This window comes from Epinephelus lanceolatus, chromosome 17 (assembly GCF_041903045.1).
Source record: "Epinephelus lanceolatus isolate andai-2023 chromosome 17, ASM4190304v1, whole genome shotgun sequence".
Classification (NCBI taxonomy): Eukaryota; Metazoa; Chordata; class Actinopteri; order Perciformes; family Serranidae; genus Epinephelus; species Epinephelus lanceolatus.
The window spans coordinates 38,870,660-38,886,451 of NC_135750.1; the positions used below are offsets into that span (position 1 = coordinate 38,870,660).

Below are 15,792 nucleotides of genomic sequence, written 5' to 3' on the forward strand. Positions count from 1 at the left end.
CACAATATTGAATGAAATGGTTAAAGAGAATTTTAAATCTAAAATTAACAGGCTGTTAGTGGTTAACATTATGTATATAGTATGTACAGTATGGACAGTATTCTAGCCTAATCTATTGGCTGGACAAAGCATAATTTTCAAAATACAAGCCCCTAGATGGTCAGGAGAGTTTACCAGGGGGCCCTGGACAAGGCTGGATTTTCATAACAACAACAACCTAGATGGTAACATTAGTTTATGGATGAGCCCAGACAAAGCAGAATTTTTAAGATAAAATCCTCTATTGTAAAAAAAAAAACAAAACTGTACAGTGGACTGAATATATCTCTGAACCCTCAATAACTTCTGGGTTGTTAAATGGTAAATGGACTACACTTGTATAGTGGTTCTCTAGTCTTCAGACCACTCCAAGTGCTTTTACACGAAATGTCACATTCACCCATTCACACACTGGTGGCTGAGGCTACCATACATGGTGCCACCTGGTTCCCAGTAACCATTCACTCGCACTCACACAACAATGGAATAGCCATCAGGAGCAATTTGGGGTTCAGTATCTTGCCCAAGGCTACTTCAATATGCAGACTGGAGGAGCCAGGGATGAAACTGTCAATCGTCCAACTAGTGGACAAGCTGCTCTACCTCTGATCCACAGTTGCCCTGTGTTGTCCTTCAAAAATAATTTGGTTTACATCTGACCTGATCTGATAGCTGGTGTCTTCTGTGGGGTTCCCTTAAGCATCGGCCCTAGGCCCTGTTATCTCTCTTTGCCCTATATGTGCTTACATATAAATACAATACATTTCCTTTGAACTTTTTACGACTGTACTTACATTGAGATCTATATTCCAGTTATCCTCATGATCTTGTGAAAGTTATTCACACCTTCATTTCTTCCAAGAGAACTGTAACTCTCTTTGTGGTATTAGTCATATACTTGTGTATTGGTTTTCAGTGAGGTGAAGAATTGATTTCAATATCCTATTGATTGTCTAATACCTTCACTGATGTGCTGGCATGGGTTGGTTTAGTGTGATTTTGGCATGTCAGCCCAGTGTGGCAGGGATTTGTGTCTCCATTATAACACAGCTACGTGCTTGAAGGTGTGTCTTTAACTGATGAAGGCTTGTCTTGAATGATGACGTTTAAAGCAGCAGGTTGATCCACAGCTAAAATCCCTCATTGTTTTGCTGTAAGTGTAACAGAAGTTTACCTGTTGGAGATGAGCTGTTTGCAAAGGTGCAGTAAGAGCCTGTTGTCTATCTAACAAGTGGCTTCAAAACGGCAGTCCACTACTCGTTGGGTGATGTCACGGTGGCTACATCCATTAGTTATACAGTCCATGGGAGACATTCACTTGTGATGCAATTTTATGAAAGATTTGCATTTGCCTTCGGGTCCAGGGCTGTTCACCTGGGTACTTTGTCGCCGGTGTTTACCAATAGCAAAGCATGTCAGAGGGCAAAGCATGAAATAGAAATAGTAGCGACCTGGATGTAATATGTTGCCCTCTAACTGTATGTCCAGCTGGACCCTTTCATCAGTTGATGAGTCCAAGAGTGAGCTAATCAATGGGTGTGTTATGGTTTTATAGGGCATGTATGCTATGATCTGATTGAGCGGTGAGTGCAAAGATTTGTCTAAGGATGCTGAGGTGAAGCCTTGATGGGGTAAACCATTAGGGAAGTCCGTTAGAAAGCTGTGCACATACTCATAGAACTGAAGTTACATCAAGGTTACAACTATTTCTCCTCATGAAGCCTGCATCCACCGCTCTTCCTCAACTCTTTTGGGGGTTTCAGAAATGTTCTGTGTGTCATTGAATTGCTCTGTGTATGTTGTTATCTTCAGACATTGGGTTTTCTATAGCTAAGTATTATTTCATAAAATATTTCTGTGAAATAGAAGCTTGTTTTTTATCCAGTAATTTAAATTTATTTGTTGGCTATCACTCACACTCTTATATAGCCTACAGTGATGCTTTAATATAAAATAACGCTTACCGGCATATGAATTTGAGAATTGAGAGAGAGAGACACGGAAGGAGGGAACTGACAGCAAATGAGCAGGGAGAGAGAACGCAGGCGCAGTGGTGGTAGGGAGGGGGAGGAGAGAGAGAAAGACAGAGAGAGTGTCGGATAATTGGATTAAGGGAGCAAGAGCGAGGAGTAAAGAGAAACAGACAGACAGAGTGAGAGACAGAGCTGGGGTACACCTGACCGTAAGAAGGGAGGGTAGCTCCTCTGCCAGCCACATACACACGTTTGCACACACACACACACACACACACACACATACTCACACGTTTGCACACACACATACAAACACACAGTGCAAACAGGCAGAGGCAGTGAGCCAGGCAGCAGAGAGCCTGTCGACCAGCAGCCATGACAGACACCGGTAAGTAGCTACATATCGAACATCCCCTAGTGTGTGTTTATGTGTGTGAGTGTGCATGGTTTCATATCAGTAATGACGTACAATACGAGCTGTGGTTATGTGATTTTAGGCATCACACATCAAGGAATGTGAATGTGTGTGTATTAATTTGAATATGAAGGCATTCTATAGATAGATAGATAGATAGATAGATAGATAGATAGATAGATATTCAGATTGAGGAGGAGATAAATATGATTGAATCAACAGTGGAGAAGAAGAATTGAAACTACCTTGATGGCTGACATTTAAACTAAATTGTTAAATGTTGAACAAATGTCAGATTTTTAATCATGACTTACACAGAGGCCCTGTCAACATGTATACAGATGTTTCTGAGAGAGGACATTTTCCCCCTTTGTTTCACTTCATTTAAAAAAATAATTCTGTCCACACCTTTTTATCTTTGTCCACAGTGGGAGGCAAAAATTACCCCAAGCAATCACTGGCGTTACCTGTGTTGCGCAGTCTCTCCTTGTCACAAAGGCAGTAAACTGTACAAGCTAAAGTTACCCTTTTCAAAACAGCTACCTGAGATCTCATCACTGCTGATTTCTCTTCAATATACGGATGAAGGTGCTCACACAAAGACACGGGTGATACTCTGGGCATTAAAAGTTGTCCTTACACCCCTCATCAAACAAAATCCCACTCTTGAAGTGTCCCACCATCTGCTTGACTGACTTTAAACCACAGACGCTGAGGTGGAGCAAAAAATATTGGGTGCAGCATGTTCGTCCATGAAGTGGTCCAGTAATACTAAGTGTAAAGTAGTCATTAGACAAGCATTCATTTATTCATTTTCCATAACCGCTTATCCTGTTAGGTGTCGTATGTGGGGGCTGGAGCTTATCCCAGCTGACATTGGATGAGAGGCAGGGTTCACCCTGGAAAGGTCACCGATCGTTTACACGACAGCGGCATTTTGGGTGCCTGAAAACGCAACGTTTTGAAAACGGGTTCTCCGTTGTCATGTAAACTTGCAATATGCAGTTCCTCTGAAAACTGAGACTTTTTGCACATGTGCATTACGGTTCCAGTCACTGGGCATGCGTGGGAAAGTCGACCGTCACAACAACAATGCCAAGCTCTGTTTGTGCTGCTCACCCTGTTGATTTGAAGTGAAGTGTAGATCTGTTACTGTAGCAACTCCACCTTGTCGTCCATCCAGACAAAGTTATCTGTGCATGCTTTCGCCATTGTGTCTTCTTTGTTTTGGTTTGTAATCACTGTGTTGTAGAGGAAGGCGCTTCAGCGCAGGCGCATGGAGTCATGCTGTGGTGTTGCTTTGGCGTGCATGCTACAGCGTTTCCAGTAGATTTTGCTGCTCTGTGTGAATGGGGATCGTTTCAATAACGACGTCATATAAATGCAGAAGTTTTTTAAAACGCAAAGGACAGACTTTTCCATTTTTAGAGAAACCATTGTCGTCTAAACATGGCCTCAGAGACAGACAACCATTCACACTCACATTCACACCTACTGCCAATTTAGAGTTACCATTTAACCTAATCTGCAGGTCTTTGGACTGTGGGAGGAAACCGGAGCACCCGGAGAAAACCCATGCTGACACACGGAGGACATGCAAACTCCTCCCCCGCCCTGGGGTTCAAACCAGGAGCCCTCTTGCTTTGAGGCAACACTGCTAACCACTGCACCACCATGCCACTCGCAAGCAGTGCAGACAAAACATTAGCAAATAAGCAGTCTGCTATTGTTGTTGTTGTAATGCTGTGTTCAAATGGAACTTGTGAGCTTGTGTTTGAAACATGGGAAGTCAAATGCAAATGTGATCTCAAAGCTTTCGGAAGATTTCCACTTAGGAGGAGGGTGTGAATACCACAACAGGGGGGCATTCATACGGACTCTTCTTATGAACAAAGTAAACATTACCCCATTTAAATGCAGTATTTTAAGCATATAGTCATTCCACGAAGCAACAATTGGCAAACTGATTTCATTATTGTTCCCCAATTTGCTCCGTTTTACACGTCCACACAGGTAAACAGAGACAAGAATTTAAAAAAAAAATCTGCATCTTAGAAGGTGTTTAAAAAAATCTCTGTTTTAGTGACTTAAAACTCTGTTTGTGTGTGGACGAGAGGCCAAAACATAGAATAAAATATCCATTTACTACAATAACCAGGAGTTTTAATAAAGGCAGTGCAGGAAGTGTGGTTGCACTAGGGCCCGTAAGGTGGGGGGCCCATAAAGAGAGTGGGCCCTCCAACAATGTGTTGGGTGGAGAATGGGCCCTTATCAGTCATTGCCACCTTGAAAATCTGCCTGTGTTCAAAGAAGAACTCTCATTAAATTAAAAACAATGCCACTTGCTATATATGCCCTTGAAAAAGGAAAGCAGCATCTATAATTATAAATCAACTATATAATAACTGTAAATCAACACTTAAAATTGTTAAGTAAAATTAACGATTTCTTATTTTATTTGGTGCTTTTGTTATACACAGAGATGCAGTAATATATATGTTGATGTTATCCAATTTCAAGTCTCTTATCATGTGACGAGATAATATATAATTAACTACAAGAAACCTGACATGACATTTTCTGTAATATTGTTTGTTTGCTTTCTTTAAATTAGCTAATTGATTTAATACTATATTTCAGCCTCTTTTTCTAGTGCACTTCTTCTCTGATTCACTTAAGATCAATGATCTCCTATAGCTTTATGTGTTGCAGTAGTCCCTAAGAGGGCAAAATATAAAAACAAAAAAAGATGACTGCAGAAGACATTTAAAACAATCTTAACTGCAAGTCCGGGTAAAGGAAAAATAAATATGTGTAATAAGTTTGTCACACCACAGAAAATTGTTATCACAGTATCATAGATATCACAGTAATATACACACACCCCCAAGCCAAAAAATGAATTCCACCCCACGGCGACAGATTGTCATTAGCTACTAACCCAGTATCACAGTAATATACACACCTCTGGGCTAAGGAACAAGCTGCCTTGCAGCTACAGACACTTAGCAGTTAGCAGCTAACCCAATAGCACACACAGTCTATAGCACAGCACACACACCCTGGTGTTTTGCAGCTGCGTGACCTACATTATTGTTGAGTTGCCACTGAAGTGTTGCTCAAGAGCTAATTAACATAGTAACGTCCTTGTGTGAGTGCTACTTGCCACAAAGCACCTCGTCGAACAGCATCTAGAGTTTTTATTTGGTCAAAAAATTTAAATGCTTTTCATCAGTGTCTGAGCCCCATTGAAATATTGCATTTTGCATCTCTGAATACACGGCAATACACAGAGAGCTAGCCTCAGCCTGATCTAGCTAAATAATACAGTACCACAGCTGGGAACAAACCATGTAATTGGTTGATGCATTACCATGTCATTTGAGTGCTTAAAAAAGTTTAGGCCAACTCAACTTTGATTTGTATCTTGTCACACCCATCCGCAGTGACAAATGTTGGCCGTTGGTTTGTAGCTTAATGTCATTAGCTTCCATTAAAAATGACTTGTAGCCTGCTGCTGTGTCACCGCTAGTGTGACAACAGTATGAGCAAAAGTACAAATGCCGCTCTGCAGCAACAGACTCTCATCATCAGCTAATCCAGTAACACGCAGTCTATGGTAGCAGCAGGCCGGGTAGCCAATTCAAGCTGGAGGACTGAGAGGTATGTTAGTGACGGCTGTATTGCTTGTGGGCACAGACAAAAAGGCATCCTTTCGCTTCGGCATGATACGTGGCTGGTCGCCTTTATTGTTTAATGGTGTCCGGTGTCGTCAGGGGGAAACGAAGCAGCACAACAACAAAAGTCCAAGTAAGGTGGGTGGGAGGGGTGATGGATGGACAATGCATTTAACAGGCTGAAGCTGACACAACATCCCAGATCATCAACATCCAATGTGCTTAGAAAGTCCATGATCAAACGTCAATATTTGACGAGGTTAGAGTGAGAATATGTTGTTCATATCTCCCTGACCTGCCTTCATGGACAGCCAGGTAATGATAGTGTTAGCCATGATGTCACTGTTATTAAATAAAATCACTATTAAAATGTGTGAATACAGCCAGCCTTACTTGGGCAATAACCCCACATTAACCCTTGGATGACCCCTGGACATTTTTGTCCACTACGAAGGATCATGGATGTTGTAAGTCACAAAGGGTCATCCAAGGGTTAAGCTTAATAACAAATAGCCTGATGTAAAATCACACCGTCTCTCTCCAACTCTGGCAGATTTGGGTTTACTAACTGCCTGATGCGAGCACCCATTTATCACACAGATATTCTCAAACAAACAATGTCTGTAAAATTATTGTCTCCACAAAATAAAGCATTGGCTAATCTCTCACTTTTTTGCATTGCATAAAATGTCAGTCTCGTTTGATGTAAGGTGTGGAGCTGCACTAGAGCTTAAAAACATCCAGCCAGACCTCACCCGAGCCTGTGCATGTTCTGTCCGAGCCCGGCCTGGCCCGTCCCTGTAGCTGTAATTACGAGCCCGAGCCCGGTTTAAACCCAACATGTTTTTTTAAGGATACGAACGTGGACATTGAAGGCTGACTCTTGTCTTTCTTTCCACGGCAAGCCTTCGTCATGTGCCTCTTAAGTGTCGAGGTCCCTGTCTTTTTGCTATTATATACCAGCATCGTGCTGCACTTGGTAGACCCGACGAAGCCGACACACACGTTTTCACTGTCAACAACTCACATGTGTATGGCCAGTGATGCCGTCAAGGGGGGGCCGACTTATCACCCCCCAGGTGTGATAAGTAGTTGGTTCCATAGCCTAGGTCTATAATGAGAGCCCAACCTGTCCGAGCCTGAGGATAGTTGCGAGAAATTATGGCCCGGGCAGAGAATCTAAGCTCTAAGCTGCACCACTCCCCAATGTCACAGTTAGACCAGACAATCCATGCAACACCAGGCTGTTTGTCTCACTGAGCAGTAAGAGAGCACTGTTTAGCTTGAGAGTGAAGGGACTGGCTGTCATGCATTACAAGCTGTAGTCACACCACCGCCCAAAGAGCCAATCTTATCTGAAGCTTCTGCTGCTGCGGACTCTTATTTGTCTTGCTAAATGCTAAATAAATCCCAAAGGCAGTATCACAATGTACTGCTTTAAAAACTGATCATAGAGGTGGATCAAAAGCTGTCTTACAAAGTGTGAGCACCACTACACACAATGAGCTTCACGATATTGGGATTTGTTCCTGGACAGTTCTGTTATATTAGATTGTGCAGGTGTTCCTGATACTGTGTCCACCCCCTTCATGTACTCTGTATGTTTGTATGTGTGGAAACTTCATGGCTGCACTAAAAAAGAAAAGGACATCTTCAAGGGGACTGAACCATATCTTTGACTTTTTCTTTTGTGTGTTTGTCTCCTACATGATGTGTAAATGTATAATTATTAGGTTAGAATAATTAGGGGCCGGAATGTAGGAGCCATAAGCCCCTTTTACACTGCCAGATTTTAGGCAAATGTTGGGCCATTTTGCTGGCAAGCTGCGAGCGTTTAGACACACAGAGCCGGATTGGCAAGTTGATCCGAGGTGCCCAATTTTCCGCCTTGTTGGGTAGACATATTGGCGGAACCTTTTTGGTTTAAAAAGAACGAGGCGCCCTTCCACCACGACAGGTGTTGATGACTTGTGGGAGGAGCTGTTGATGACGTCGCATGTGCGACTCACTGGCGGTGGATAAACAGGAAACAGCTGATAGCAGGAATGAGCAGCTAGTAGCAAGAGGCAAACGCAAACCTGACAGACACTACAGTAAAGATGAGCAACTGGGGAGACAAGGAATTGCACACCCTCCTTGTCCTCGAAGAGGCCATTAACCGTCAGATGACAGAGACGGTGAAGGATGGGCCAACTTATGAGAGAATCGCCAAAGGACTGACCAGCTGCGGCTTCCCTCAGAGCATGTCACTGTTTACGTCACACGCTGAGCTACAGATTGTGTTACTTGCTCACGCCCCCCATTGCCCCGATAAAGGCACATTCTGTATGAACAAAAGTAGGCAGGCGGCATTTTTCTGCACTCCCCAGTTTTGTTTTAATACTGCCAATGCTGAAACAAGACTGATTGGGCTTTCCTGCAAATTTACACAAATGCTATTTAAAAAGGGCTTGCGAGACTGATCCGTAAATTGCTTGCCTGCTTTCTTGCCAAACACACTTAGAAACACACGGTCACTCTCTCTCTCTCTCTCTCTCTCCCTCTCTCTCTCTCTCTCTCTCTCTCTCTCACACACATACACACACACACACACACACACACACACAGAAGGACACTGGGGTTAGACCAAGACACAGCAGGCAGTGTATCAACCTGATAGCCCCCTCCACTCAGGCTATTTTCATTCGACTTACAAGGGATTAGCTCAGGTGATTACCATCTGAAGCTCTCTCTTCACTGCGTGTGTGTGAGGGTTGTATGTGTTTGTGTGTGTGTGGAAATTTGAGTGTCAGACGCTTCATTTCCTGCATTCTGGTAAATTCTTATGCTCCACTATAGAGTGGAAACATTTATGTAAAGAACAGAAAATCAGGCGGCAGGTGACAATTCAAAATATTAAAATTTGTAATAGAATATAATGCTGTGAGGCTCTCAGGTATTCTGTATTACTTTCAAATATTTATTCTCCTGTAGATTAGCTTGTCTTCTTTGATGTTATCTCGACTGAATCAACACACATGTTGGCATAGTTCACTTTTCCATCCTCCTTTGTGTCTTGTTTGGGGAAGTTACCTCTTCAAATGTGCACCTTTTTACATCAATGCGATATTAATTAATTTTAATTAATTTATAATCCACTGGACTAAGAAGTTGTTCCAGTATTTAATGAAGCACACTATGGTGTTGCTGAAAGATGGCCTACCCAGAGCACAATGTTTTGTAGCAAACAGAGGACTGGAAATGGATCAGGCACAATATAGCCTATTGAAATCTGCTGAAAATGCCTGGATTGGCCCTTATACAGAACCTGCGGACATATTTTTTATGACCCACCCAAAAAAATTACATTACATTGGTACATTTCAGCTCAAAACACAGTGCTTGACTTTAGCTAAAGAAACACAAAAGACAACATAAAGTTAAGAGAATGGATATTCAAATATGCAAAAACAAACAAACAAAAAAAAAAGCAGAACATTAATTGATTTAGAAAAGGTGAGGAGGAAAAAAATGTTTCACAGTATTTAGGATTTCTAGTATTTTTTTCTTCTTATATTCAATCAACCCCCAAAACAATTGAGATGGAAATAATTTCATTAGGAACAATAACCAACCCCAAATATATGCATTAGACCCGCTATTACTAAGGATGTTCTAAATCTATTTGGTTGAGTTTGGTTGGTTGGAATTTGGTTGAGGTTGAGTAAGCTTACTAGAAATATATCAAAACATTGAATATCTAAAAGTGACAAAGCAGTATACTGGTCAAGTTCACACACACACACAAACACACACACCGCAGTGCTTAGTCTGTGTCTGTCTCCTTGTCTCAGTCTTCACTACAACACAGTTGTGCTACCATAATGCATAAAGTTTGCGGTTTGCAGGTTGGTTTGGGTTTTGGAAATTGATTAACACATATTTTGCTGGTTAGGCAGTGTGGATTGGATAAGTGACGCTGCTAAGTGAACAAATTCCTGTCTTTTATAAATAGGATGATACTTGGGCCATATCGTCATGCAGTAATGGAGACAAACTCGTAGTTCTCATTTAACTTTTTTGACATTGTTCTATATAACATCTTATTTTATATATGTTTTTCTTATTAAGATAGTTTATGGTATTATTAAACAATTATTTATTAAACAATGCTAAGCATTCAGTATGATCACTGGGTTATCCGATCATAACTTGACCCTTGCAGTTGGGAAATTGTCCAAAAAGTGTCTGTCCTTGTAATGTAATAATTGTTATAATAATAATATTTGTATTGTAATGTAGCAATTTTATTTTATCTTTTTTTTATCTATTATCTTTTACATTTTATTTCTTCTCCCTAATCTTATTCTATTTAATGTTCTTTGATTTCGTCTTGTGCTGCTGTGATACTTGAATTTCCCCCATGGGGGATCAATAAAGTATATCCTATCTTATCTTATCTTATCTTATCTTATCTTATCTTATCTTATCTTATCTTATCTTATCTTATCTTAAGACAGCCCAGTCAGTTGAAAATACCCTAGGGAGAACAAAATAACTTTGAAAATGCAATTAAAGGGATTAAATCGAATAATATTCTAGTGTTAATCTGATGTTGAATCTGACTGTCAGATCTTTTTGTCCACAATACAAGGTATAATGAATATTTTTTTAAGAAATCTTAACCCAATAACAGACAAAAAAAGTTCTCCCATGATTAAATGGTTACATACCTAAACTGATGAGAGAAAGCAAAAGCAAAATTTTTCATTAATATCACTGACCAAACAAAGGGGAATTCCAAATTTCCCTTGGAATTATGGAGTTGGGAAAACTTAGAGTGGTTAATAGGAAAACATAATGCTAATAAAAACACCTTGAACTGTGTGTTAATGGCAGTACTACTCAAGATGAAGCCCAAATAGCAAAAAAAAAAAAATTCAATTTGCACGATATGGAATCAGCATGGACACTGATATAAAGCCCCTCTATCAATCTACTAAGTATGATGCCTGAAAATTGCAATCATCCTGTGTTTAAGATGAGGGTATTTCCAAAACAAAAGAAAGAATGATATTGGTATCAGGATCAATTTTGGGGCCCCTGCTGTAGTATCTGCATAAATAATCTTCCCACTGGAGGCCATGAGTCTGACATTCAACTGTACACAGACGATACTGTAATTTAATGTACATGCAATGACCAAACAGCAAGCTGCATCTAAACTCATGGCAGTAATGGCCCATGTCACACAGTGGCTTAATAACTCACATCTTCACTTTAACATAAAGAAAACAGTTATGTTCTTCACTAAGAGGTCAACAAATAATGTTTCATTCATTCATTCATGTGGACGTGCTGACGTATTGCGGTAAGCGAGTTGTGTCATTTCCGGTGTTTCTGTGACAGCGTCTCTATACTGCTCTGGTGAATTCTACTAGCCTGCTTTCTCAGACCCGTAAATAAATATCACGAAAATTTGAAAGGAATTGGCGATTAACCAAAATGGAAGAATCTCATTTAATCTGGACAGACAGTCTCATAACTTACAAGAGGGGCCTCCGCAATGCCAAAGCAAACTATTACTCAGTATTAATAGAAGACAATAAGAACAACCCCAGGTTTCTTTTCAGCACTATAGCCAGGCTGACTGAGAGTCAAAGCTCTATTGAGCCTTGTATTCCTTTAGCCCTTAGCAGTAATGATTTTATGAGCTTTTTTAATGACAAAATTCTATTAGAGGCAAAATTCATGACCTCCTGTCCTCAGATAGTACCTATCTAACCTCAAACACAGCTGTAAAACCTAATATATATTTAGCTTCTCCCCAATTTCTCTTCAAGAATTGACCGCAGTGATTTCTTCATCTAAATCATCAACGTGTCTCTTAGACCCCATCCCAACTAAGCTACTTAAGGAGGTCTTTCCTTTAGTTAACACTCATATATTAGATATGATCAATATATCCTTATTAACAGGCTATATACCACAGTCTTTTAAGGTAGCTGTAATTAAACCTCTACTAAAAAAGCCCACCCTGGATCCAGAGGTGTTAGCCAACTATAGACCAATATCTAATCTTCCCTTTATGTCAAAGATCCTTGAGAAAGTAGTCGCAGAACAGCTGTGTGATTTTCTCCATGATAATAATTTATTTGAGGAATTTCAGTCAGGATTTAGAGTGCATCATAGCACTGAGACAGCACTAGTTAAAATTACAAATGACCTTCTGATTGCTTCAGACAAAGGACTTGTCTCTGTACTTGTTTTATTAGATCTTAGTGCGGCGTTTGACACAATTGACCATCAAATTCTACTGCAGAGACTGGATCACTTAATTGGCCTAAAAGGTTCTGCACTGAGCTGGTTTAAATCTTATTTATCTGATCGTTTTCAGTTTGTTGACGTTCATAATGAATCATCCTTACGTACCAAAGTTTGTTTTGGAGTTCCGCAAGGTTCTGTGCTCAGACCAATCCTATTTACTCTATATATGCTTCCTTTAGGTAACATCATTAGAAATCACTCTATAAATTTCCATTGTTATGCAGATGATACTCAGTTGTATTTATCGATGAAGCCAGAAGAAAGTAATCAATTAACTAAACTCCATAACTGCCTTAAAGACATAAAAACTTGGATGAGCACCAATTTCCTGATGTTAAATTCAGACAAAACTGAAGTTATTGTTCTTGGCCCCAAACAACTCAGAGACTCTTTATCTGATGACATAGTTTCTCTAGATGGCATTGCTCTGGCCTCTAGCACTACCGTAAGAAACCTCGGAGTAATATTTGATCAAGATTTGTCTTTTAATTCTCATTTAAAACAAACCTCACAAACTGCATTTTTTCATCTGCGTAATAGTGCAAAAATTAGGCCTATCCTGACCCGAAAAGATGCAGAAAAATTGGTCCACGCTTTTGTTACCTCTAGGCTGGATTACTGTAACTCTCTATTATCAGGTAGCTCTAGTAAGTCCTTAAAAACTCTCCAGCTAATTCAGAATGCAGCAGCACGTGTACTAACAGGAACTAAGAAACATCATATTTCTCCTGTTTTAGCTTCTCTACACTGGCTCCCTGTAAAATCCAGAGTTGAATTTAAAATCCTACTGTTAACTTATAAAGCTCTAAATTGTCAAGCTCCGTCATATCTTAGAGAGCTCATAGTGCCATATTATCCCACCAGAACACTGCGCTCTGAAAACGCAGGGTTACTCGTGGTCCCTAAAGTCTCCAAAAGTAGATCAGGAGCCAGAGCCTTCAGCTATCAGGCTCCTCTCCTGTGGAATCATCTTCCTGTTACGGTCCGGGAGGCAGACACCATCTCCACATTTAAGACTAGACTTAAGACTTTCCTCTTTGATAAAGCTTATAGTTAGGGCTGGCTCAGGCTTGCCTTGTACCAGCCCCTAGTTAGGCTGACTTAGGCCTAGTCTGCCGGAGGACCCCCCTATAATACACCGGGCACCTTCTCTCCTTCTCTCTCTCTCTCTCTCTCTCTCTCGTATTCTATTACTGCATCTTGCTAACTCGGCCATTCTGGATGTCACTAACTCGGCTTCTTCTCCGGAGCCTTTGTGCTCCACTGTCTCTCAGATTAACTCATATCGCAGCGGTGCCTGGACAGCATGACATGTGTGGTTGTGCTGCTGCCGTGGTCCTGCCAGATGCCTCCTGCTGCTGCTGCCATCATTAGTCATTAGTCATACTTCTACTGTTATTATACACATACGACTATTGTCACACATGTATACTGCCAGATATTAATACATACTTTCAACATATTGTACCACAGTAGCCAGAACTATAACTATAATATTATTACTTTCAATAATGTTGTTGTAAGCTACTGTCATTACCTGCATCTCTCTCTCTCTCTCTCTCTCTCTCTCTCTCTCTCTCTCTCTCTCTCTCTCTCTCTCTCTCTTCTCTGTCTCATTATGTCATACGGACTACTGTTAATTTATTATGCTGATCTGTTCTGTACGACATCTATTGCACGTCTGTCCGTCCTGGAAGAGGGATCCCTCCTCAGTTGCTCTTCCTGAGGTTTCTACCGTTTTTTTTCCCTGTTAAAGGGTTTTTTTTGGGGAGTTTTTCCTTATCCGCTGTGAGGGTCATAAGGACAGAGGGATGTTGTATGCTGTAAAGCCCTGTGAGGCAAATTGTGATTTGTGATATTGGGCTTTATAAATAAAATTGAATTGAATTGTTGCAGGAGAAAAGCTGACATTGGTATCTGATTTTAAATATCTTGGTGTAACACTTGATTCTAATCTCAAATTCAAAAAATAAATTAAGATGGTAACAAATTTTGTAAAGTCTAGCATGTCAAATTTCTGCAGAAACTATCTAACTAGTAAGGCAGCAACACTATATTTCAAAGGTTATATTTAAACCTGTGGTTTCAGTACAAACTGGTTATTTAGGTATAGTTTCAAATACTGCATTTAACACTTGAGAGGTTTAACATAACAACTTGAATTTTGTGGAATTAATCAATGTCAGTGCTTCGTCTGGCATAGGGTTGATGAAAACATAGCTCTCATGCAAACACCATTGACTGCTCCTCAGGTGCCTCCTGCTGATTTGATATACTTTTGCTATTGTTGATTTAAATAAAAATTAAGTGTTCATGTATGAGAGTTTATTAAAATGGGATATGACAGATGCTATCAGACTCTTAATTGTTGTTGCTGGTTGTGATTGTGTATGTTTATGTGTGTCTTGCAGATACTCTGAGCGAGGCACTAAAGGCTATCAGTGTGAGTACGGAGTTGATTGATGAGGAGCTCAAGCCTCATTTGGACACAGTGCTGGCTAGTCTTTTGGAAAAGAGTAAGTCATATACTTACATAAAATCAAACAGTGCTGGACAAATGCTGAGTAAGTTTGTTTTTAGCCATCTAAAAAAAGACCAACTTTAAAAAACTCAGTATCAGTGTAAGTGTATGCTATATTTAGAATATTTTCATCGCTTTACCTCAGCCTATCTGTTGGGGAATTGAAGTTGTATATCAAAGCCACCAGAGTCCGTTGACAAAAACAGTAATTTTACTTAGCAGAACACTGAGCTGCTGGTCTACTGTGGCCTCAATTGGTTAGTGTGTAAGGTAAAGTGAATATTCAAATATAGTGCACAGTTAGAGTGATATTGATTTTTTAGGTGGCTCAAATATGTTTTAGTACATTGTTTGGCTGCTGTGCTGGTAGATTTGGTTTATCAAAGATAATAGCAAAGCAACAAAGTACATATAATGAAATGTCAGATAAGTAGGACCACAGTGTTTAACTCTATATCTTAAAGCATTACACTTACAGCTGAATACAGCTGAATTATCAGGATGACTTTTCAAAGTGCTCCAACTCTTCTCAGGCATGTGACCAACACGTAAAATTACCATTACATATATCTAACATGGTACATGTCTAAAAGGTGCTTTACATTGATTTTGTGTTTATACTTTATTGAATAATTGGTGTAAGGGTATCGATTATATTGGTTGAAACAGACAGTTGGATGGTGGCAGTAAAGAAATGATCAGGAGGCCACCAACAAAAAGACATCTGTGACAGTGTATTTTTAATGAAACCACTCACTCATCACAGTCTTTGTGAGTCACATACTTTGTGACTTGAAGTCATCTGGGCTTTCCTGTGTAAACTGAAAACTTTAAGCCAAAACTACCTTTGCATATTTTTAG

At 40.1% G+C, this 15,792-nt stretch overlaps 1 protein-coding gene across 2 annotated transcripts in view; it reads left to right on the top strand.

The window, feature by feature from the left end:
* The first annotated feature begins 2,082 nt into the window (after positions 1-2,082).
* LOC117248598 (rap1 GTPase-GDP dissociation stimulator 1) overlaps positions 2,083-15,792 on the top strand; it is a 59,026-nt gene continuing 45,316 nt past the window's right edge. The window contains exons 1-2 of one of the 2 annotated variants that reach the window (XM_078160650.1): positions 2,083-2,400; positions 14,822-14,926. In XM_078160650.1, the coding sequence (XP_078016776.1) occupies positions 2,388-2,400; positions 14,822-14,926 (118 nt within the window). In that variant the 5' untranslated portion in view covers positions 2,083-2,387. The remainder of the gene's footprint in view (positions 2,401-14,821; positions 14,927-15,792) is intronic. The other variant, XM_078160651.1, reaches the window with a different exon arrangement.